General features: G+C 39.6%; 1 protein-coding gene across 13 annotated transcripts in view; it reads right to left on the bottom strand.

Annotated features, from left to right (window-relative positions):
* grin2bb (glutamate receptor, ionotropic, N-methyl D-aspartate 2B, genome duplicate b) overlaps positions 1-24,662 on the bottom strand; it is a 98,075-nt gene that overhangs the window by 31,994 nt on the left and 41,419 nt on the right. For all 13 annotated transcript variants that reach the window (XM_051384694.1, XM_051384691.1, XM_051384687.1 and 10 more), the window contains 3 exons: positions 11,492-11,635; positions 9,531-9,801; positions 6,253-6,445 (listed from right to left, as the gene is read on the bottom strand). In XM_051384694.1, the coding sequence (XP_051240654.1) occupies positions 6,253-6,445; positions 9,531-9,801; positions 11,492-11,635 (608 nt within the window). The remainder of the gene's footprint in view (positions 1-6,252; positions 6,446-9,530; positions 9,802-11,491; positions 11,636-24,662) is intronic.

Here is a 24,662-nt window from a genome sequence, read left to right as displayed (position 1 = left end):
TGGATGGGTGGCTTTAACTTCAGATTCCACTCAAATATAACTTTGGAAATATTTTTTACTGGGGCTACACTTTGAAAAACATGCACAATGTGTAAATAATAAATTCAAAACACAAAAAAATAAATGAATTGCTTATTTATTGACTCATTTGTTGCTGGTGGCACAGCTCTGATACCATAAATACACACCATGGTGATGCGGACTACACATAAGAAAAGATGTAAGACTCTGAATCTCTTTGAGCTGCAGCCTTTAATAAGTGAGTCCGCAGGAGCTCCATGTGATCTGGGCCCATGAGGACCCCTGTTGAGTAGGAGACATCAGAAAGCTACCTGTGGAGTCTGGAGAAAGAGAGCACTGTATCAGTGAGAGCCCTCTCTCATTTCAAATGTGAACAAGGGATTAACAGGCGAGGACACTGACCTTCCCCAGTCTGCACACCTCAAATACTCATAGCAGTCGTAAAGTACTTTTTTCTAGAAGTCAACCGTAGTTTCAGAAAAAAAATAATGCGTCCTTGAGCAGCCATTACTAAGAATTATATTTAGAGAGAAAAGGAGGTAATTTGGCACATGCCGAGACATAAAAGCTTTCTAGTAATTTCTCTGATGATCTCATCTTACTTGCCAAAGCATACTTCAACGCAACAGGGACACTCACACAACTACCCTTCTCCTGATTGGCCACTGCTGATAGCCTATTTAAGTCGCTGGAAAATACAAGTTGTGCTCACAATGGTCCTACATCAGAAACATTCACTTGTTTGTCACATTCTGCACAAGTTGATTCCTTTTGCATCTGACAGCTTATTATTTTCAGTGCACTGTATTTGTTATTTCTTACGTAGTAACACAATACTCATACAGTCAATAACTTGGCTCTTGTTGGTGTTTAGACAAAAAAAATTAGGTTTTTCAAGTGTGTGTAGCTGAGACAAATGGTCCCATATAACAGCAAACAATGTCTGACTCGACTTGGCCTAAAATATGTTAACTTTGAGAAAATGCTGACTCAAAGTATCTTATATATATATAAATAAAGTGAATGCATAATTTTCTATGAGCTGAGACACTTCTTCACTGACAGCACGCACTGTTAGAACAACACTGCTGCAGGGCACAATAAAGGAGAAGTCCACCAAATTACACTTCATTCAATTTTAAAAGCAGCTATTGGCTATGTACATTGCAGTTTGTTTGTTGTATGTGATGTTATGTCACACATATAGTCATTCTTGCTGAAGCTTATACATTTGCAATGATTTAACAAACGTAAATGAAGAAAAACATCACAATATTACAGAAATGATGAGCCCCTCACAGTAGCCTCAGCAGACCAGATTGCAATGCAGCCATTAGATGTTGACGTGTTATGAATGCGAATACAATAAAAGTCAAGATTCACAAATTGACTAAGTATAAGTTGATAAGGTCAAGTAAAAGAAAAACAAGAAAATGAAAATATTCATCACAAAATAACTACTTGAACGCACTGAATATCACAGACTGAAAATCAGTATATAACAGTGGATGAATTAGGACACTACCCAAATGACATCAACACAGCTGGCTCTTTGCTAAAGCTGAACCAATAAATTGGCTGAGCGGATATATCGGCCAATACAAGCTCATTGTACAGGTATCGTAACAATTCTCAAATAATGATAACAGTATCAGCCTCCAAAATCCAGTATCAGAAGTGCTATAGTCTTTACCAAATGAGAGAAAAATGTGAATCTTGTGACCAGCAGGGAATCTACGACAAAAAACGTATTTAGTTGGTGGTGTTGTTTCAATTAAAATGAAAGTCATTGGAAGTCCCCCTCCCACCTTCTTTTTGAGTAAATAAAACTAAGATTATCATCAAAGGTCAATTTATAAACCTACAAACAATCCTAATAAAATAAATGTCAGTGAAACGTAATAATTCTCATAAACGACACTGAACACGTCGCGAGTAGCACATAGAGTGTAACAGATGTGCTGTGGCGCTAACGGACCCAATAAGTGAACATTCCAATAAGAACAAGGCCATATGAAATATTGATTGGTTATTTCTATGGCATTTTAATGCCCCTCACAGGAATTAGCCATAAACGGGGAGAGGACAGAGCTAAATGAGTAAAATTGAATTCATGCTCAATATAAGTAATCCTGTCCTTAAACACACTAATCCTCCCTCCGTACAATGTATTTATATATAGAAAATTAGGATCAACAGTTTTTTGACAGAGGAAGAGAGAGAGGGAGAAAAGGGTGGTGTAGGAGGAGAGCCGTCATTACCTCTCTGGTTCAACATTTTACCTTTTATTTAACCGAAAGTCCTTTTCAGTGAGAATGGACTGCTGTAGGAGCATCACAAAGCGAAAACAGGAAAAGAAAGGGGTGGAAAGCAGAGAATACAAGAGGTAAAGTATTCATACAGTGGAGAGAGAGACATCAGTGGGAAAGATTTTAGCAAAAGAAAATAAATATGATCGGAGGCGACGCAGACGTGTAAATGTCTGACCCACTTCCACGGCAAAGGAAGGGACTATGAAAAGTGACGGTCATTTGAGCTCCAGATGCCCAAAAGCACAATGGATTAGCCTGCTTGCCTTCTGATAAACAGCGCCAGGATTTATTAGACAGCCACTTTTATTGTGCCCATTAAGAAATGCAATAATACCGCTCTCCCACTACAGAAAATAAAACTAAAGGTGAAATAGGATGAGAATAACATGCTCGTCTTACATGCATGAAAGAGGCAGCACAAGGGTCAAATGGCCTGAATAAAAGGTTTTTAGACTGAGCTCTAGTGGAAGGCTCGGACCAAACGCATGCAGCCAGCCAGCCAGCCCACAGACATGAAGACAAATGTCTCGTCAGATCATATGAAAGCAAACTCACTCGAAAATATTAATCATCTCTTACATCATATCTACCAGTGCAGCATTTTATATCAGAGCAGGGATTTGAGAGGGAATTTGAATGCGAGCGCACACAGTCAAACAAATAATAAAAAACATCCCTTTTCCTGCAAAATCCACACACAGATAAGCCCCTCAGCGCCACATCCAAAACCACTTGGAGCACATTTTCTCATTATCCTAGCGTTCCTGTCCTCTCTGTCTAACAGGAAACAATGGATGGTCTCTAGAGCCCTGCATGTGTGTGCGTATTTGAGCTGGAGCGTGCGAGTGCTTGCGGTGTATGCATGTATTTATGTATGCATGTATTTGTGTGTGTGCCCCATAAGGTCAAGCAGCCCCTAAACAAATTTAAGAGCGTGACTCGCTGGGGTCTCCGATCTTCGTCCATCAGCTTTGACAGGATGGCATGCTTATCCAGCATGCATGCAGCCCACTGTGGCCTGTAGCTATACAGGACCACGCAGAGACATATGGCCTTATTATTGCTTCTGTCTCTGGGGGTGAGAGGATGGAATGGTGGAATTATGTGTATGTGTATGTGTGTGTGTGTGTGTGTGTGTGTGTGTGTGTGTGTGTGTGTGTGTGTGTGGCTGTTTCTTGCCACTGGGGTCACCACCAAAATCCACCAATCCAAATTCTCTACCTTTGCTCAGTCGAATGGAGAAAAATGGAATGGTTGGAAAACACACACACACACATCCCAGGTGTGTGCCTGAAGGATGATTGAGAGCTAACCCTGTGTCTGATAGCGCCCTTTGGGGACTGAAATATTCATGGCTGTGCTGTTATTGTTATCTCAGTCTTGTTGGTGGCGGAATCCTGGGCGGCACACATAAGTTCCCCCTGATATTAAAAACAGAAACATGGGTGGAAGACAAGACCAAAATTTACAGTAATACATCAACCTCAACCTAGAGATTAATGCAGTAGTGGCAGGGGAGGCTGCATAATATTTCCCTAGTTCTTTGCATTCCTCAAATTCAAACTGACAGTGAAAAAAACAAACAAAAACAGAAAAAATGTTAAATCTTATGGGGGAAAAAAAGTGGATTAAAGGCAGGCAGGCACATAGTTTTGTAAAACTGAAATACATCTAACAAGGAATGACATCAGTAAGTCTAAGCTTTTATTAGATTAAGCCTTAAAGAGCAGTTAAATGTCATGCTATAAAAACAAGTTATGTGTTATGTGTTTGGCATGTGTGTTACTGTGCTAGCGATAACCCCCTCTCTTGTTCTCTGGCGCTTTCTTTCATTAATCCGGTTGTCCCCGAGCATTCAATTAGCTGAGGAATCTCCGATCAATGTGAACAGTAAAACCATGCCCTATGAAGTTAAATGGGGATTAATTATTGAATACCAATGCTCGTGCTTGTTCTGTAATGTGCCAAAAAAGCAAAACAAGGGGGGTTCAGAGGAAGAGGAAAAGGAGGATGTTTTCCTTTAAAGATGGCTGTGGGTTAAGCTAAAGATAAGACAAGATGTTGTTATAAGTCTGAGAGTTAATATCTCCGTTCATCTTGTGTTTTTATTGGATAATTACACAAATTCTGGCTCTCCTTGGGGAACGTGTCTGTATTTCTGTGTGTATTTGTAGTCCACATTGTACTGTGTGGTTGCTGGATTTATTTAGATTTTTGAGTTTTAACTACGCTTCAGCAACTGAAAACCAAACTATACTTTTTTTCTGTTATTTTACCAGCGAGTTTCTTTGGATCTGACTCATGTGAATAAAAATCATCTGCTTTTGTTCAGCCCATCTTTTTGCATTGTGTATGACGCCCTGCTCATTTTCTGTTCCAAAATACATTTCAAAGCTTATAAAACTAGGTGAACATTGCTCATTGCTTTTTCATTGGCCATGTTTTTTTCAGCAGGGAAGATTGTCTTTCCTGGACCTGGGCTCAAACTCAAAATCATATTTAATCAAAAGCACAGATTGTTTATTTGAAGTTACAGCTCCCAAAGACAAAGGATCTGTGCTGAAAATATGATGCAAAAACAAACCTGTTCATTCTGAGGGGCAATTGGCAGGCTTACCCATAAACCCTTAGACCCTTCGCAAAGCCCCCTTACACGTAGTTACCATTGCTACATCTGTGAAGCTTTCCGTTCTTGCAAGGCACATAAGAAATGAACAATCATAATGATGGCAGACCATCAAAAATTCCCAGTAATTCCTGAAACAGCAGTAAACAAAAGCAACTTCTAGCCGGCAAACCATGAATTTTGTCGGCTGAAATGACAACTGTCACTAGCAGATTTTATCAGCTGTAGCTAGCTAGTGTGAGCTAAAGCTAAGCACAGGACCAGTATGTAGGTTTTAGTGGCATCTAGCGCTGAAGTAGCAGATTGCAACCATTTGAATACAGCTCAACTCCCAAGCATGTAGGAGAAACTACGGAGGCTGCAAAACTTGCAAAAAACATGTATTTATCAAAGACTGTAGAACAAGCTGCTGGCTGCAGCAGAAACACCCTGTGTGGACGTCACAGGCATGCGAGCTGCAGCAGTTCAGTGAGGCAGTCGTCATGCACTGTGTGTGGATACACAGCATGCACGAGTTTAAAAGACTGAGGCTAAAGCTACATGTCCCAGGCAAAAATTTGCCTCGTCACCAGCTTCTGATAAGTCGCAGTATTGTTTGTGTGCTGCAGGATGAAGCCAGCTGTCAATCAAATGAACAAGGTCTGAACATGGCCTTAGCCCAAGTTTTTACACAAAATGGTCCTTTAAATGGTAATTATTCTAATGGTGATGGATGCTTACTTAAAAAAAAACAATGATTAGATTTATGCAAGAATTACTGATGAGTTTGACACCAGCTTGGCTTGGTGAAATCAAATAAAGAGATAGCCGCTATTGTTACTCTAAACTCTGATATATAGTAGCATCTTGGCTCCCAGAGGGTGGATGTTCCAGCCTTCAACAGGTGTTTTTACCTGTAACCTCACTAAATAATGTAGTTAGCTAATGCCTTGCCTTTGGAAATAAGTCTAGGTTACTACTGTACGTAGTAAGCTGGTTAGCTTGGCATGCTAACATTTGCAGCTTACGTTTATAGCAGTTAAACACAGTTTAATTCATTCCTTACACTTTGTCTCTTGTGTTTTTAGTTTTGTAAAGTCCCATACACAGCGCTTTCGCATGCAGAGAAACCCAAAGCTTGACAGGCCTGCCGTGTCTACTTACAGTTGGTAAACAATAATTGGACAGTCGCTGTTAGGGGACATGATTTCGCTTACACGTTTTCACTCTACATTACCAATTTTTGTATTTGTCTATCCCAGCCCCTCTGCCCAGCTTTCCCCTGACCACGTATCCCCCCAAGCATTGACTCACTTCAGTATTTCCTTGGAGTGGCCGGTGTTGGAGCTCTTTTTGTCAGGTGTCCCGAGGCAGCTTGACTTCAGCAGGGTGTGAGGCCCCCGGTCCAGCATCATGGTGGAGGTCGCTGTGGCAATGACAGCCACTGCATCACGTACCCTGGCCTCGATGTTGTAGTCCCATTCGTCATATGACACTGAGATAAGCCCTGGGAAAGAGAGAGAGAGGTGGAGTGAGGTGAGAAGAAGAGGTGTATTTTCATATTGGAACGAACAAAAAGAAGTAGAAAGAAATATGGAGAAAGATGAAAAGGAGGGGGAGAGAGACAGAAAAGTTTGAGAAAGAGAGAAGAGAGGAAGGATACAAATAGGCAGGCAGAGGCCTTAAAAATAGCCGGAGGGTATAAAAATGAAAGCATTTTAGAGGAGGCTGAAAAGTGGCAAAACACTGTGACAATATTAAGAGTGTAATCATACCTATAATATTTTAATTTGTTCTAAGCCAGAGAGTAGGCTTGTTGCTATTTAAAAAGAAAAAAAAGCTCATACAGGTTGAATACACACGAAAGAATATGAGCGTCAGTCAAGAACATGGTCATCCCTCAGCTCAATTTGTTATGCTTGGCTTTCCAACCATGAGGAACTGCTGGCTATCATGTCAGCATCCATTTCTTACAGCCATAAACAACTGCCGGGTCACTTTCTGTGGCTGGTTTGGATTATGTGTTCACATTTGGAAGTTGCACCGTTACTCTACTGGAAAAATGCAAACCTGCCTTTTTTAGTCAGACATGGTCTTGTTACCGGATTCACAAACATGTATAAAGTGTGATTTTTTTTGTCACCTGCCCGAGCAAATGGAACAACAGGAGAAATGCTTCACATAAACTGCTCGGTGAGTGGAAGGGAGAGAGAGAGAGAGAGAGAGAGAGAGATACTGCAAAATGACAAAGGGGTTCTCTTTCCTGCCTGACCCGACTCCCTGGAGAGATATTTTCAAAACAACATCACTGGGAATTCTCTTAATGATGGACTCCAGTGAGGCCAAAGCTCAGACAGACAAATTATGAGAACTGATAGCCACAATAAAAAAGTAAAGCTTGTCAGTCCACATTTTTCTCATATTTATGTGAGGTATTGTATAATATGTCGACATAAAATGATAAATATGACCAAATAAACTCCCTTACCTGAGGTCAACGGGAATCAGTATGCACCCTACCGCTGACTGGCACAGCGTAGTGCAAATAGACCAGGAGAACATTTGCATATATGCAAACAAGACCATCTGTCGCTTGTGCCAACATTTCCGTAAAACATTTCTTAAAAACGTAACAGATAATGTAATAAAGATTTCTTTGCTTTGCTCAACAACATTAAAGCAGAGGAGTTGCTTAATTGAGTTGAGCCCTGTTGGTTTAAGGTATGACCTCTGACCCTCTGATTGCCTGCGTAAAGATTAAACAAGGTCAAATTACATCCAGCAAAGGTGGGAAACTGATCCTATCGACACGATCCTTCAATAAAGCTATGCATAGTCTAAATCTTTAAATCCAAAGTACTAAAAAATGACATTGATATGAATCTGTGATATAATGTACTTACAGTCTTCAGTCTGCACAATCAAAGCTACTGTATTCTCCAGCACTTTCAAAAATATTATTATTCAGAAGTGTCATATTTTCAATAGAGATGCACTGATTCAAGATTTTCTCTCCTGATTCAGATTCTAATACTTTAATTTATCTGCCAGTACAGAGTAACAATTCAATATCAGCACCCTCTTTTTCCCATATTTAAAATCTATAAACATCACAGCGTGAAACACCACAGTGACTGAATGTATGTAACTGATGCCAGAAACACTGCATTATACAAGGAAATTAAGTGCCTTTTACTTGAGAAAGGACAGCAGAGGGATGACAGGAAACGAGGGGGGAGAGATGGGGAATCATATGCAACAAAGGTCCTCGGCTGGAGTCGAACTAGGCTCGTTGAAGTTCATGCTCGGCGTCTTGAACGCCTCTGCCACAGGGCCCCCCGACATCCATCAACTATTAAGATGTAATTCTGGGAGAAAAGTACAACCATGAAGAAATGAGGACATCCCTAGCAGCATCTATATTATATTTGACATCATATGCCCTCAGTTGGATGTTGAAGTGAATTGTTTGGATTGCTTTACAGTTAAAAAGAAGATGCTTGATGGCACAGAGCAGTAAGGCAGCTTGTGAAAAGCTACACTGAATAACTGCAACTATAACTGCGGTCCAGACTTCATCACTCCAGATCAGGTATGAACAACACCCCCCAGAAGAGGTCTCGTTTACGCTATGATTAAAAACAAAGCATCATAATTAATTTGGCCATAGTGACTTAATGTTTAAAATTTGACATGTGGCACTTAATGAGCTTTCTCTGCAAAACATTAATTAGCTGTATTTTTCAGTCAGCATCAGTGTGATACTCTGAGCATACAAGATCTCTATTTATACCCTGAAAAGGTAAGACCACCTCCTACTGATCTGGTTTGGTTTCACAAAGACATTTTATTCTGTTTTTCGTGTTCTGTGCAAGTCTAACTTGCGGGGTAAATTAACAAGTACAAGTCTAACATGCATAGAAATATTTATTTATTAATTATTTTAAGGAAAAGCCATATTTCTATGGTAACAATCAGTCCCACCTGCTGACCATTGGCACTAAATGTGACGAATAAGATGGAATTGTTTGCCCAGGAAAACTATCCTGAGCCTGACTGATGAGTTAGCAGATGTACTGAGCCCTACAAGTTTTTAATATTGTTATTCATTTACCCAGAATTCATAGTATATGACAGTAGTCATATTTAAAGAAACAGTACCTTAAAATAACAGCTTCAAATCATTTTGATGCTACACTGACTTGTAATAGGGTGAATGCTGCCTGTTATTCCCATTCTTCACCCTGCATTCGAGAACAGGTGTAGCACAAGGCAACCTTGGGGTCCAGGTCAGGAGAAGTGCACTTTACGGCACTACACACATACACACACACACACACACACACACACACACACACACACACACCAGAAACTATGTCACTGATTTTGGTGAAACTGGATCACATCTAGTTTTCTGATGGACAAAAGCTTTACTTGTTGGCTAACGGTTACTTAGCTAGTTAGTTATGGAACTCTCAAGAACCACGGCGTTGTGCAATATATGGATTTGGACATGTTTCTGATGTCTGCCCAGTAGTTAGATCTATCTAGGTCATAGTCTTGTGAAACCGGGCCCTGGTGCTTGGGTGTACCTGTAGGGAAGACAGAGGGAACGTGGTCTGCATCTCCAGCCACCAGCGAGGGCACGATCCAGGTGAAGCCATAACCTGTGAGGCCCACAGAATGGGCCACCTCGAAGATAGTGGTAGCCTCCTCCTTTGTGCAGTAGAGCAGAATAACAGGACTCTGTAGTTTCTTCAGCTGATTCTGGATCTTGGAGTCTCCGTCATCCACTGACATATCCAGTAGGAGGACTTCTTCTAGCTCCCAGCCCACAAAGCTGTTCTCGATGGTACTGCGGACCTTGATAGGAAAGGGAGATGTGATTTTAAAAAGTGTAGGCTGCACACATACAGTGGAGTTGTTAAGAGATACTGGAACAAAATTGACTGAGATGTCTCCTCCTCCAGCTCCCAGACTGCAAAACTGTTCTGTCTTTACACACCTCCTGGGAGTAGGACGCAATGGTTGATTCTTTGAAATGTAACAAAAGCAAGATTAGGTAATCTCTGTTTTTTCCAAATCTCAAAGCTACACACTCACACACACAATAGATCATGCGTAGCAAGAAGTGATTTCTAGGACTCTAGATCCATAACTTATATATGGCATAAGGTTGTGTTTTGTGTTTCAGGGTCAGAGAGTAATAGATGTTTCTTAAGTGAATCAATGCAAAGGGACTTATACAAGCTGAGTAACAGGCAGAACAGCGAATTTTGTGTGGTGTATGCCATTACAACACTCATTTTCTTCCTTATTGAACGAAGAAAAAGAAACCTTGAATTTTATATGTATGCTTGATATCTGCTGGAGAGAGGACAATAGGATAGAATGAGATTCATGAATCTGGTAATAACTGGCTGCACAAATATCAACTGGTTTAAGCTTTTCTCACTGCTTAATTCATTGAGGCTCAGAGTTTATATATTCAAAATATTTTCAGATATTATAGATAAGATGTTATAGATATACAGATATACAGCAGTAACAGTGAACTATAGCAACTGATATTAGACTCTATAGATTATACCCAATATAACTGACTAATGTGAAATGCCCCTCCCAGGAGTATGAGCCCTAAATATCCTCGTTCATAACCTCCATTTAGATGATAAATATATGTGTTTCCCCCCCCCCTTTTAAACCAGATTGTTACCCTAACTTCAAAGGAAAGACACTTCCAAAGGAAAGACACTACCATATTAAGAAATATGATTAGCCGACTTTCAATAACTTATTATTCTTTTCAGATGTGTGTCTGATGTTTAAAGTTATTCAGGATCTCATACCATCCCCCCATTTAAAGAGTCTGTTCTCAGCCCTGGAGATAAGGAGACTGAAGCCTCACTGAGTGGCTGCATTCAAAAAGACATGTTCGGCCAATCTGCCTTTTCCATTAAAGCAATCAGAAAATGGAACTTGCTACCCACTTCAGACTCTCCCAAACCTTATCATTTTCAAAAGCTTGAAATTATGGCTTAAAACCAGACAATCATACTCTCAGAAATAGTTGCTTTTGTTGGGATCATTTTTACCATGATCCTAGCTAAGTAAACAATAAAACAAATAAAAAGATAAGACACACATCTTCTTCTTCATCATCTCATCATTAGAAAAGAATGTGAAAACTACAATATATATTTGATAGGCCTCTTATAATGGGTCCCCAAAAGACAACAGTAATAATACCTAATGTGCCTGAGACCCAGAGCGAAAGTGAATCTCTCATCTGAATGGATGGTTGAAAAAGTTTACAGCCATTAGCTGTATACGTAATAATAAGTATCCTGCTGCTTCTGGAGTCAGTTTTTATCAAAGGAATACATTTATCTTAGCAGATAATGTTCTTTGCAATTTCGGCCTCGACTTACTGCTAAATGGTATTTCATTTAGCACACCTACTGCTATATGCCCATAAATACACTGTGTGTGTACATAATGTATATATTACATGTACGTCTTTATCAAAGTGTCTGTAACTGTGTTTATTTACCTTGTTGACAAAGTCCTGATAGCCAGGGTAGTATGTGGTGACTATGGAGAAGATGTACCAGTCATACTCCTCCATGATGTTCAACATGACGGAGGCCTGCTGCTCGATGGACGGACCAAACTGGAAAAACATGGAGTTGTCGTCCTGGAAACCAGAGACACACAGCCAATCAGCAAACAAGGTCATGAGTCATACAGCATGAGAGAGAACTGGAAGGTAGGGCACAGATGATTATGGAGCGTGTCCAGCTACTGCACGCCTCAGGAACAAATATAGTCTTGTTTATAGCTCAGACGTCTGCTTTCTCTTTTTATGCTCTCTAACTGCACTAAAGAATACACAGTAATATGATTTATCTACTGTATTAAATATGTTTAAAGCAGAGACTTTTACTTCCATGCAATGTCAAAAAAGGTTGTCCCACTAGTGTATGAATATTCAAATACAGACAAGGTGACTCATTCTTTATCAAGGAGCCACATCAAAGCTTCGTTAGCACATTAGGATGCTGCAGAGAGCATCACAGGTAAGATGGCCACCTGGTTCAATGATATTTAATGTAGGTTACCAAATGTGTGGACAGACATGTCTGTCAAAACATTTTATCTCCAAGGAGACAGGAAGAAGAGACAAAGTAAGAAGAGCCTAATATCTGGTGCCATGGATTAGTCAAGGTCAGTCACCCATGTAAAACTGCCAAGCAACTCATCGGGACATAGAAGTCAAGATGGATTATTCACAAATTTTAGTGACTGGGGGCGACGTGGCAGAGGGGCTGTAATGAGAACAGCATCATGTCAGGGGTCCTCTGTGTGTCCACAGTGAAATATACTGTTGAGAGGTGACTGAAATGACCCGAGGTGTTGGGCCATGCTTGAACACCGGCCCCTGTTTAACTGTTTCATTGTCTACGTCGCACAAGAAGTAAATGTTTAGATTAAAGGAATAGTTTAAAATAAAAGAAAAGGGAAATACAAAAAGTGTCAAATGAGATTAACATCACTCTCGTATGAACTGCAGGATGTGGTTAGCCTAGCTTAGCATAAAGACTGGAAACCGGCCTAGCTCTCTCCGAAGTGAGGAATGTATATGGTAGCGCCTCTGTGAGGCAGCAGATAGGAGCAGTTATTTGAGTTTAATGCTAACATCAGCATGCCAACATGTTCACATATGAATATTATATTCCAATTCTGCCAATAGATGCTCCTCAATGTAACACAGTGGACCTTTAAATCCATGACCTTTGCTGTTTACTGACTCTACAGTTTAGATAAACAATGTGATTAAAATCTAGGTGAAATCAGGACCTTCCACATGTCACAGTCTGATTAGTGAGGCCTTCAGTGTATGCTTTTTTTTAATCAATTATCTCTCACTCACTTTTTCTTGAACTTCAAATTAAAAACGCAAGTTCAAAAATTCATTCTTCAATGATTGTTTACACGTGCCCCCAAGACCAACTTACACTTGCATGCACTGCTAATTTTCTGTTCGCGATCGCATGTTCATTCTAACACATACGTGAACTACGAGTATCCATCCACGTGTGCAATCAGTCATACATGTTAGTCATGCAAGAGGCTGAGCACTCCTCGAGTTAGGTGCACTACCTCCACTCTACATCAAAGCCCATCTCCCCCTTCCTCCACCTTTTTTTACCCACAGGGACAGAAATGATCTGTTACCTACTTTTCACTGTAATGAGGTAATAACACCGCAGTGTCAAGTGATGGTGGAGGGATTGGCAGTGGTGGAAATGAGGAGGAGGGAAAGGAGAGCGAGTGTGTGTGTGCAGGCTGAAACCTGATGTTTTACCTACACTGACGGTAAATACACTCCACTCTGTTCAGGAAGGTAATGAAGGTATTCTCACGCATGGACGACAGCTAATGCACCATTCACCTCTAACCCCACTCTTCCATCAGAATCCATCATGGTTTGAGCATTTCAGCTTCCACACGCTGAGTTTTAAATGAATTGTAAAGATGAGTCTTACATGTAATTTACCATAACATTATTATTTGATCTGTGGATCCAGTCATTTCCTTTAATCATATTCATTATAATGATATTATATATTCTTGTCAAGAAAATCCCATGAAAAGATCAAAATCAACAATTATTCATCCTACTAACAGAGAATTAGAGAATAAATTACATATTTAACAACTGTTTGTAAAGATTTACGTCTTCAGGAACAATTTTGTAAGCTTTAGGATGGGTGCTACACACAAGGGATGTAAGTCAAAAAGGATGGAAAGGTAAGACTAACACATTTTATCTGCCACAATTTTGAGTTTCTGTCTCACTATACTCAACAGTGGGGGTGGACTTGGTGTAATGCTCTAACCAAATATTAAAAAAATCAACAGCAAAATCTCTTCCCAGAAACAGTGACCTGGTTACACTGGATTCACTCAGTTCTCAAATGGGCCAAGGTCGTGTCCTCATTATTTATTTATTCATTATTAATTTTGTGTGAATTTGAGTAGTTAGTTTACAGACAAACCAAACATCGGCTTTAGATGGGGCTTTTCATGTTTGGTGGTTATGGTTTAAATCTAGATGCCACTGAATCCTTCACACTGGGCCTTTAAATGTTTTCATTTCTCCAGTGTTGTACTCCTGGCAGTGAAAGAAAGACTTCAATGCACCATTTAGACCTTTATGTATAATTAAATATTTAATTGAATAAATAAAATATGCAAAATCCAAGTAATTTAACAAAAAGTTCAGGCCTTCTTTTTGATTTCTGGTCATTATTGTCTGATAGAGGTTTGGTGTGTGTTCGGGGGGACTGGTGACTTCAGTACTTCCTGGTTACTTCTGCAGAAAGTAGTTTAAATGAAAACTGTTCAGATTAACCAGGACATTGTTTTTGGAAAGGCACACTGATGATGAACTATTTAAATGCAATTTTTCAATACTTTAAGCTGGGGTTGCACGACACCTATTGGAACAGATACACCGTCTGACAATGGGAAATTGATATTATTATAAATTATCAGGATAATTAAATTACAGCCGATAAATGATTGGTTGATATAAACAATGATTTATTTTGAATTCTTATGCAAAACTATTGATAGGCTTTGTTTCTGAAAGCCAATATATGTTTGTGAAGATTTTTAATGAACTTTACAAGAAAAAGTTAATTTTGACATTTGAAGAGTCAGAAGTGTTGTTTGTTATTGTTTGTTAATCATAGTAATGTCAGTTAGATTTGGTTAGAACAGAGCTATGAAACATTAAATCATCCTTCTTTGCTCACTACATCTTAACCTTTCTTACCCTCGGGGGTGTAAAAACTACCGGTTGGGAACTTCTTTTTAAAATACAAAAATAAGCAGTTATCTTATTGGTATCAGCCATGAAAAGCAGCTAGTTATCGGTCATCATATGTGCTGAATGATCCATATCGTACATCCAAACTTTGAGCAACACGACTGAATTTTAAATATCTGAAAACCTGGACAAATCTGCAGGGCCAGACACCACCACCAAGTAAAATCGGATAAATATATTTTCTTTGTTTGTTTTTCAGTTAACAGACTTTCCTAACCTTGATTTTATTGTGTAGATAATACCTCTCTTTCCTTGACAGAGTTACTCTGCTGTTCTAGATGTTGCTTTTTTAATTTCCTCTCACTTACTCACTCACTCACTCACTCACTCACTCAGTATCCATTTCTCCTTCAAGCCCCTAAACTTCCTCTTTGTCTCAGTATCGCTCTCTCCTGATTCTTTCTTTCTACAAGTGGGCAGCGAGAGGAATAATCACTTGTGAGACCAAAACCTGCCATTCAGACAGAGCGTGAGGGCACTACTTACTTAATTCTCTCCTTCTTAGGTTACAGCTAATCATCATCTCATTCTACTTTCTCTTTCATATCCTAATCATCCCTATTTAATATCTATTCCTTATTCACATGGCATTAGTGTCAGTTTTTTCTCCCTCTTCCTCCCATGACCCTATCTTTTTCCTCTCTGTCCTCTGTTTTTACATAATGTCCTGGAGCTCCATTAGTTCATATCACAGAGGTGTTATATGTCCTGCAGGGCGCAGTCTGTGTGTGTCATTACCGGACCCGCCCTCCTCCCTGCCTGCTTGCTTCCTTGCCTGTCGTTTCACATCATACACAACTCAACCATGAGCCCAAGAAACGGGTTTGTCACTTAATTTTCAAGCTCCGTTTTTTGTGTGTCACTTTTCTATAAGCTGCAAGTTACTGTCCAGGAGGTGGGTTGCATTTTGCAATTTGTGCTGTCGGATTCGGTTGGACAGTGTTGAAAATGACTGGAGGGACTGCGGGTTGGATGAGTATGAACGTGTCTCCCTAGTTGTGAAATATAAAGGACTTTTTAAAAATAACTCACCACAAAAGCTCAGATGTATGTAGTAGATGTATTTTACAATCAAAAAACCTTTTGGTGTATGGTCAAACTGTCAAACAATTATTTTTAATGAGTCTCTATGAGTATCTTTGTAAACTGGCCTTAGTTACTGTTGCTACCCTGTCAAAAACAACAAAAACACAACGATTCCTATATTCAGTTGATTAAACACTATTAGAAACATAGTTATTAATATTATATTCCATTTCTGCTAATAGATCCTCCTAAATGTTACACACTGGACCTTAAAGTAAACACGTTCAAAATAAAAGTTTTAAAAAAAAGTAAAAGTACTCTAAATTTGTAGTAAATTTTACTGTTAATACTATTATATATCATATGATTAGATTATTACTGATGCATTACCGTAAAACCATGATTTACTCTTGTAGTTGGTTGAGATGAAACAATTAAAAATCATTTAAAAACTCAAATAAACCACAAGTATCTACACATTTGAACTTAAAGATCCCCTCCAGACATGTATTACATCATAAACAAATAGTCTGCTTGGAACTGATTACACAAAAAAGTATAATTTCCACATTACAGTTCTTAAAAAGTAATATATTCCTTCTACCTCATTAAAAATGACAGAATTCTGTTTGTTTTAGACATACGATGTCTCCTACTTCACTGTAAAGTGCATTCTCAGTGTTTGTGCACTGGCGACTTCAAGTTTCTACATCAGACTGTGGTTGCTAGAGTGTAAACTTACCCAAATCCAATAACATAACCTTCTAAATATAAAGAGTGACCAGAATGAGAAAAACTGTATTGTTGTTTTACCAGGATAGCTTTAGCAGTTCAATGGGACTTTCTGACCTCGTGATAAAGATGTAATCATGTTTTAAATAAATCAATAATCCTGCATTCTCATGGATTCAGACAGACGGTAGACTGTAAATCAGATATCATTTTAGTGGATGAGAACAAGAGAGAAACATTTAAAAAGGAGGCCAGGAGAGAATACCGGCAACTGGAGACGGCACTGTCATCCAAACGTAACATTTACAACCGGATGTTGCGTAGCTCCCTCAGACAAGGAGTAAAGATGGGCAATCTGGACAAGGAGAAGCTAATAATTTTGGTGCAACAACACCTGGAATTATATAATCAGCACTTGAAATTGAGATATTACAAGAAAAGCCGACATATGGCAGGCAGCACAGAGCTGAAAGGAATAACAGGCAGGTGAAATGGAAAGTATGTTATCTTATATTAGCTTAGCGAGCCATGTGGCTGTCTCCTTCACCGATAGAATATTAAGACAAAGCTGCTTTTTATAGCTACCTGCATTATTGAAATAATTACATAAAATCATGTTATTTACCATATTTTATTCAAATTTTCATCACCACAAATATCACCACAGCAACATATCGTCATGTGCGTTTCATTTTGCTGTCCTGCCGTTCCATCGTTTGTTTGTTTGTTTTTCTCGTGCGATCCAGAAGGTGTTGTTTGTCTACTGTGCTGAATCCATATGAATGCAGCATAAATGATGTGGGCCTGTATCTCCTACAGAATTGGGAGGAGATTTGGTTGAGTACTTACGTTGCTTGCTTTTACCCTTTTTTTTGCTTTGTTGTGTTTATTATGCTAAGATGACAGAGTAGAGCTAAATTCCACAGAGACGTATTTTGAGCATTTTCATTCAGAAAATCGTTCATAACTGAAGTTTAAAAGAGAGTATCATATTCCATTGATGTACTTTCTCCTTTAATCTCCTTTTGTCCTGTGGTAGGTCATGACCACTTAATGTATTACTGTCAGTTTAGTCTCTGTTTCTTTCTTTCTTTCTCATCCTGAGTCATCAAACACTGCTTTGGTGTTTCAGAACAGGAATCTCGAAATAGTCAAGGTGTAGTGGCACTGAGTCTGCAACAGTAAGTTGTGTGAATTAACCCCCCAAAAAAGGCTGGTAGAGGAGTGAATCACTTGGGAGGTTTTATTCAACCTTTGTGCAGAAATGGCACCAGAGAGCTGGCTTAGTAACACAAACCTCTCATTCCCGCTCCCTGAGGTACTGTAGTGCAGCCTAACATGTGAGCATAACCTCCAGTTAAGACGGTGACTCTGCACTCTCAGTGAACTCACTGGAGGCCCAGCGGATGGCGAAAATACACTGCATGTTAATGCACACACTCATCTGTGTAAATAAAACAAAAAAGTTTTCTCTTTTTTCCCACTGATTGATCCCCACAGTGCTGACGTCTCTCCCTCTCAGTGTCATATTTAAATGAAACATGTCTGCCAGTGAAGCGTTAGGGGCTGCTGCATGATTTAAACCCGTTAAGACAGTGAGCGTCGGGTGCGTTTGATTTTGCTCAGATTGTCACGGACGCTTCTTGGGATCTGTATTCGGTGCTGAGCCTGCCTCTGCGGCTGCAGCTGCTGCGTCAGTGTGCAGTACTGTACGAGAGCTGAGGGGAGCGAGCCTCAAGCAGGAGGGCTGAAAGGATTTGGCAACTCATCTCCATGTCATGCCAATGAAAGCCTGTCTCCAATTAGATTTGCAGAGGAAGAGCGACATATCGGCCCACTGCTCAACAAGCCCTGGTGGGAGAGGATTGGAGGATAGAGAGACAGAGTTAGAAAGGAACACGAAGACAGAGAGAGAGAGAGAGAGAGAGAGAGAGAGAGAGAGAGAGAGAGAGAGCAGACAAAGAAGAAAGAGATAGAAAGGGGGGGGGGCTGTTAAGGCTGAGAGAGATAGAGAGGAGACTCGCTTGAGAAAACAGGCAAACCCTTAGAACTCACAGAGACAGGGGCTCACAAACACACACACACACACACACATAAAAACACACACAAAAGTGGCAGTGTACACAACGTTCCCTCCAACACTCAGCTTTTTCCACTTCATCACACTCATCTTTCTCCACCTTTCATCTTCCTCCCTCTGTCTATCTCTCCTCTTCACAGTCTGAGCGCCACCACTGCTGCTGTCAATCCTGCTCAGTTTGAGCCCAACGAGCTTCATCATCATATTTCTAATCAAACACACACAGTGTGTTAATTAATCCCATATTCGGCTGTTCAATTATCAATGACCCTGTTTCTACGTCTCTTTCGCGGCTTCATTCAGTACACTTCATTTTAAACATCCCATAATGCTCTGATTGAATTACTCTTGCTATTTTTGTCGAGGAAATGATTTCAGAAGCCCTGAAATATGATTCACACCCACAGCAGCCAGTGGAGCGATCATGATGATGGCACCGCTTTCTATACAGGACAATCTTCTGTATACAAAGCTGCTTTTGAGATATATTTGGAGAAATATGTTGCGCAACAACGAAGACAAAACAGAAAGAAAATGTATCAAATTATAATCATTGAGGATGGTTTTAAATAGTATTACTTGTAATAAAAGTCGGATTCTACTGACTGAGTGCTGCTGTTGTCTTTTTTATTCATTATCATTCATTCATAGATTTTTTGATAATTTTGTGATGTGCATGTAAACATAATGCAGGTAAATTTAACCCAGCAATAAACACATTCAGTCAATGGTTTGTCTCTTGAAACTAGGGCGGCAATTAATCAAAAATATATATCTATATAAGTGCAAAATGCAAATCACAAACGCTGCAACTTTTTGATAAAAATATGTAACAAAACATCATTATCATGAAATACTGTAGTTCTGAAGAGATCTCATGGCCTACAAATCTCCAGATGTAAGAAAACATGGATGTTTTGTACAGACCCCAACAAATGTCACATCATCATGATTTTAATTTCAGTGAAAATTATATTTGTGGTGTAACAATGGTCATTCCTACACTTATCGCGCCATTGCGATATCAATAAAAAAAACAATCTCAATATGATTTTATCGTGCAGCCCTACTTGTAACACAATTGTAGTTGATGTTCTTTGTTTTGTCTTTCATTAATGGAGCCTGACTAATTCCAACACATTAGGGTCAAGATACAGAAGTATCATTTAGACATGTAAATTGAACGAAGCAAGTAAATTGAACGAAAGTAAACTGTGTTTTTTTCCATTTCATCAACATTTCTATTTTATTTAAGTGACAAATCAAAATTGCCAGTGGAGGTGACCTTCACAAACAAACAAGCAATGCTATGAAACTTAACTGTGTGTGTTTATTTCAAAATGTTCGGGTTCTTTACACAAGTACCAGACGCCACTTGAGGCTAAAATACACACGCAAAGTAAAAAAGCAAATGCTTGTACAATAATGTTTATGAAAACTATATATTCACATTCACAGTAACTTTTTTTTTACCAGTTTACACAACAGAAATGGTGTTGTTCAGCTCCAGCAGAGTTACTGGGTCTTTAACAGTGAGCTCTGGAAAATGAGGCCCAAATTATTAATGGAAATATATTTATTATTATAGATATATTATTGAAGATTTCTAGTACCCTGCACTTTGCCATGTCAGTAAGGTACTGCAGATTCAATAAAATGTGTAGGTGTAGTTGAAGGAAACATATTAAAATGATTAAATCTGAACTGCATGAAATTGTATATTTAAAAGATCTATTTTATTCAAACCTTTTTTTTTTACAACAATTGTCTGGAAAGTGTATCGAGACCTATACTTTAGATTTCTGCCTCCACTGATAAGAATAACAAAACTTTCAATATGTTGTTCAACACACTTTCTTATACTGTGTGATGTACAAAATATTTCAACCTCTAGCAGGTCTTGTTTTGTTTAAATGTAAATAATCACTCTCTCAAACACTTACAACCAGTTACAGTATCTGTTACCCACAACCGTCTGACAGCTAGCAGCTAAGCCACATGTTCACAAGCTGTCTAGATGAGTCAACTTTATCCTGATTTATCAAGTTGATGTGACACTTAGTAACAATGACATCATCTGCAAATCTCATACCAAGTAGGGAGAAATAGGCTAAATCACTGGCTGAGGAAATGAACAAGGCAGAGTGCCACGTGGCTAATAATTGGCTGAGCGAACAGCGTTAGCTCCTGACAGACTCGAAGGAGGCGGCTGCATTCAGTCGTCACTCAGGGAATAAAAGTCCCTTGTGTGGCACTCTATTTTGAAGGTTTTTACGTTCTTACTTCAAATTTCAAATTGTCACTTCAAAAGCCAATTGCTGAAGTAATGCGTTCAATACTTCTATTGATTTACTCCCCATTATGAAGTGCAAATATGCCTGGAGACATGCTGGAGCACTGGAAAGGGACACATGGACTGTATCTGTTTAATCAGATTGCTGCAGCGGAATACAATTGAAAAGCAGCGATAGGAGTTTGTCCTACTACCAGAAGCAAACAGAAGCATCCAATAAGGGCTGCACAATTAATCGAAATTTTATCAAAATATGTGCAATTTCCAAATTGCAGAAGCTGCAATTTTAAGACAAAAGGTAAAATAGTACTGTGGAGATTATCTGGCCTACAAATCTTCTTCTCCAGATGTAAGAAAATATGCTTGTTTGGTACAAATCTGAACAAATTTAACATCATCATGATTTTGAAAATCAAAAATTGAATGTTATATCTATTTCTGCCAATAGATCCTCCTAAATGCTCCACCCTATAGACCTTTAAAAAATAACGAACAATTGATTATCAAAAAAAGCACATATTAGTGTTCTGTTGATCCACTAATAAATTAACTAACGGACTTAATTGTCAATTGTGTCATTGTTTAAGTCTTAATTGTTTAAGCTCTTCAAACACACACTTTAGTTTTTGCACATTAGCATTTGATAGTTTTTTCCCCAATATGATCCCTTTCTCCAGTACTGTATGCCAGATGTAATAAAGCCACAGTCAGCGCTCAAACATCAGAATCCTTTTATATATCTTCTCTTAAAGACTCCATCATGTTTTCAATTCTGCACCACTAGCTACTAAAACATAATCATCAACTGAATGTCTAATCAGAACAAATTAATCTCTTTGTCTCACAAACACATTTACTCTCATACAAACACACACACACACACACACACACACAACACACACACACACACACACACACACACACACACACACACACACACACACACACACACAGAGAGAGAGACTCCTCTGAAAGCACAAGAAACTAGTGTTTGCCTCAAGCTTTCTCCACCACTCCATTGCTATCGCCACTGTGTGCACCACGAGGAAGATACAATTAATTGTCTGATTCAATCTCCCTCTGTTACATCTGATGCTCCAGCAGCACTCACATCATGTCAGTCAAGCCCACAACCTAGTCCTAACACAGAGTGGCAGAGATGAAGACGGCGAACAACCGATGAAATCAAGTCCACAGAGTGACTGGTAAGTAACACATGTGAAACAGTTCATAGTGAGTAAGGTAAGAATTTAAACCTATTAGGCACACGAAAATACCACTGCATAAAAAAGTAACACGAGGAAACTTCTCAGAAACAGCAAGCCCTGTAAGACAATGAGGGGAGGAGGTGGGTAGAGAGAGAGTCAATTTAGTATCACCTTTGGCCCGGCAAGTTAATGGAAAGCTCCGTCACGAGGAGTTGATTAAGCTCGTTAGCACAGCAGAGAACGCAGGTAATTAATCACTGACATGGGAGCTCGGCATGCTGATTGGGACAGATCCCACCAATCCAAACGAGCCAGACCCAATTAGACCTGACCTCGACAGCCACATGACCTGGCTAAACAACTGGTGTGATAGCTTCTGTATGTGTGTTTGTGTATCTGTGTGTGTGTGTAAGTGTGTGTGTGAGAGGCGCAGACTGAGAGAGAGAGAGAGAGAGAGAGAGAGAGAGAGAGAGAGAGAGAGAGAGAGAGAGAGAAGGATGCTTAGATATAGACAACAAGAATATTGATAAAAAGTCATTGTGCTTTTGTATAAATCCTTAAAGTAAACAGAGCTGCATTTTCTGTTGATTTTACACTTCAATTACTCTAATCTGTTTTTCTTTCTATGACAAGCAGCAGAGGGTGAGATATCCTGACAGTCCCTAACACCAAAAACAGTTAATCCTACATTTCCCCACAACGCAACGGGTGTTTGGTCTTTCAAACTCCACGCCACAGCTTGTGATGCCTCTGTTAATGCCTCTGTTTACAGTCTCTTTGTATTTTCTCCACTCTGATGACATTATCATTAATCATCATTAATAACTAATGTTATTAGTTAATGTCATTAATGTTTTAATAATAATTAATTATACAATTAATGTTTATTAGTTGCACCTGTGCGTTTCCTGTAATGATGAATCAAAATGTCTGCAACAAGAAAAACGCACATATTCACTCGCACACTGAAGGTGAGGTCATCGCAGTGGCCGCACTCCAGTCAGATTGTTTGATCCTCTCCAAGTGGTCCGATGTTATTAAAATCAAACTCATCTTAACAGTTACTCCCACGTGTAATCATATGAGTGAGGTAGCCTTCATGAAGCACACACACACACACACACACACACACACACACACTCCACTGTCCTGTAACTGTAGGTACTTTGCAATAAGGGATGGACTCAGATAGTCTGTTTAATTTTGGATGATCATTTATGATCTCTCTTAGATCTCTTTTGCATGTTTCTGTCACTGCAGGAATGTGTAAATAAAAGACCAATAAATAACTCAAAACTTGGCATTCCCATTAAAAGCACCGGAAGGTTTTTTAATGTGACCCAAAGGACAGTAAAAGTGACCTGAGGACAAATGCTCTCCGCTGTGTACTACTGTGCATTTGTACATGTTCTTTGGCTGATGTACGGATGTAAGAGCTTTAATTTAACCGTGTCAAAATATATGTTTGCCCTTTCTCCTCCCTTTTGCCTCTCCCTCCCTCTTCCCGTCTTTCTTCCCTACATCCATACACCCTTTTCAATTCTGCTTCCCTCTCTAACAAGCACGCAGGGTGAGAGTGCAGGCTGGAGTCAAGCGCAGTGTGCAATGACAGACATGCGGTTCAAAACCTTGTCATGACACGCTTTTCTTCGCCGCATCTCGACTCCGTTTCCCTTTCTGTGTCTCTTCAGCCCCTCCGCTTCCCCCCAAAGCATTACTCTCACTCGTCCTCAACTTTTAAACATTCATCTGCACCTGGGGAAAGTGGGTGATTTTCTCCACATTCTCATTTGTACCCTCACCCAATAACTCCATTCTCTCCTGTCTCTATCCGTTGCTCTTTTTCTACTCTCTTTTTCTGAAACTCTTTATCTCCGTATGCGTGTATCCCTCCCTCTCTCTTCCCTTTATCGCACATGCAGTTAAATCAGATCGGCTGGATAAGTGTGGCAGCATGGTTACACAGATACCAGAGGCATCAGAGAGAGCAAAAATCAATCACTTCTCCCTTTCCCTTTCATCAGCTATCTCTCTCCCTCTCTGTCTTTGTAGCCCTCCCTTCCTCCTTCAATCTTCCCGCTCTTCTGTTCGCAGTATCCTCCTCGTCATCATTATCTTTTGAATGTCATTCAACATTTCCTTCCTATTTCAATATGTTGCTTTTGATTAAAAATCCAAGTCCGCTCACCCTCCAAAAAAGATGCCCTCCCTCCCCCATTTCTTTCTTGGAGAGCACAGATGCAAATCCGTCTTCCTTCCATTTCCTCCATTTGTGGTGCACGTCTCCTTTAACAGGGCAAGACTTTTTGACTGACAGCAGCTGGCCTGTCAAAGTCGGGGGAAGTCAGGAAAAAGAGGACAAGGAAGCGAAAAGTGAAGGAGAGACACACAGAGAAGGGAGGAGTGAGGGATAAAGAAAGACATTTCTAATTCAAAGAGACATGCAGTGTTTCCGTGGCAACTCGGTTTCCATAGAAACGGTCCTGC

Source organism: Dicentrarchus labrax, unplaced genomic scaffold (genome assembly GCF_905237075.1).
Source record: "Dicentrarchus labrax unplaced genomic scaffold, dlabrax2021, whole genome shotgun sequence".
NCBI classification, from domain to species: Eukaryota; Metazoa; Chordata; class Actinopteri; family Moronidae; genus Dicentrarchus; species Dicentrarchus labrax.
This window is presented reverse-complemented; position numbering and strand designations above follow the sequence as displayed.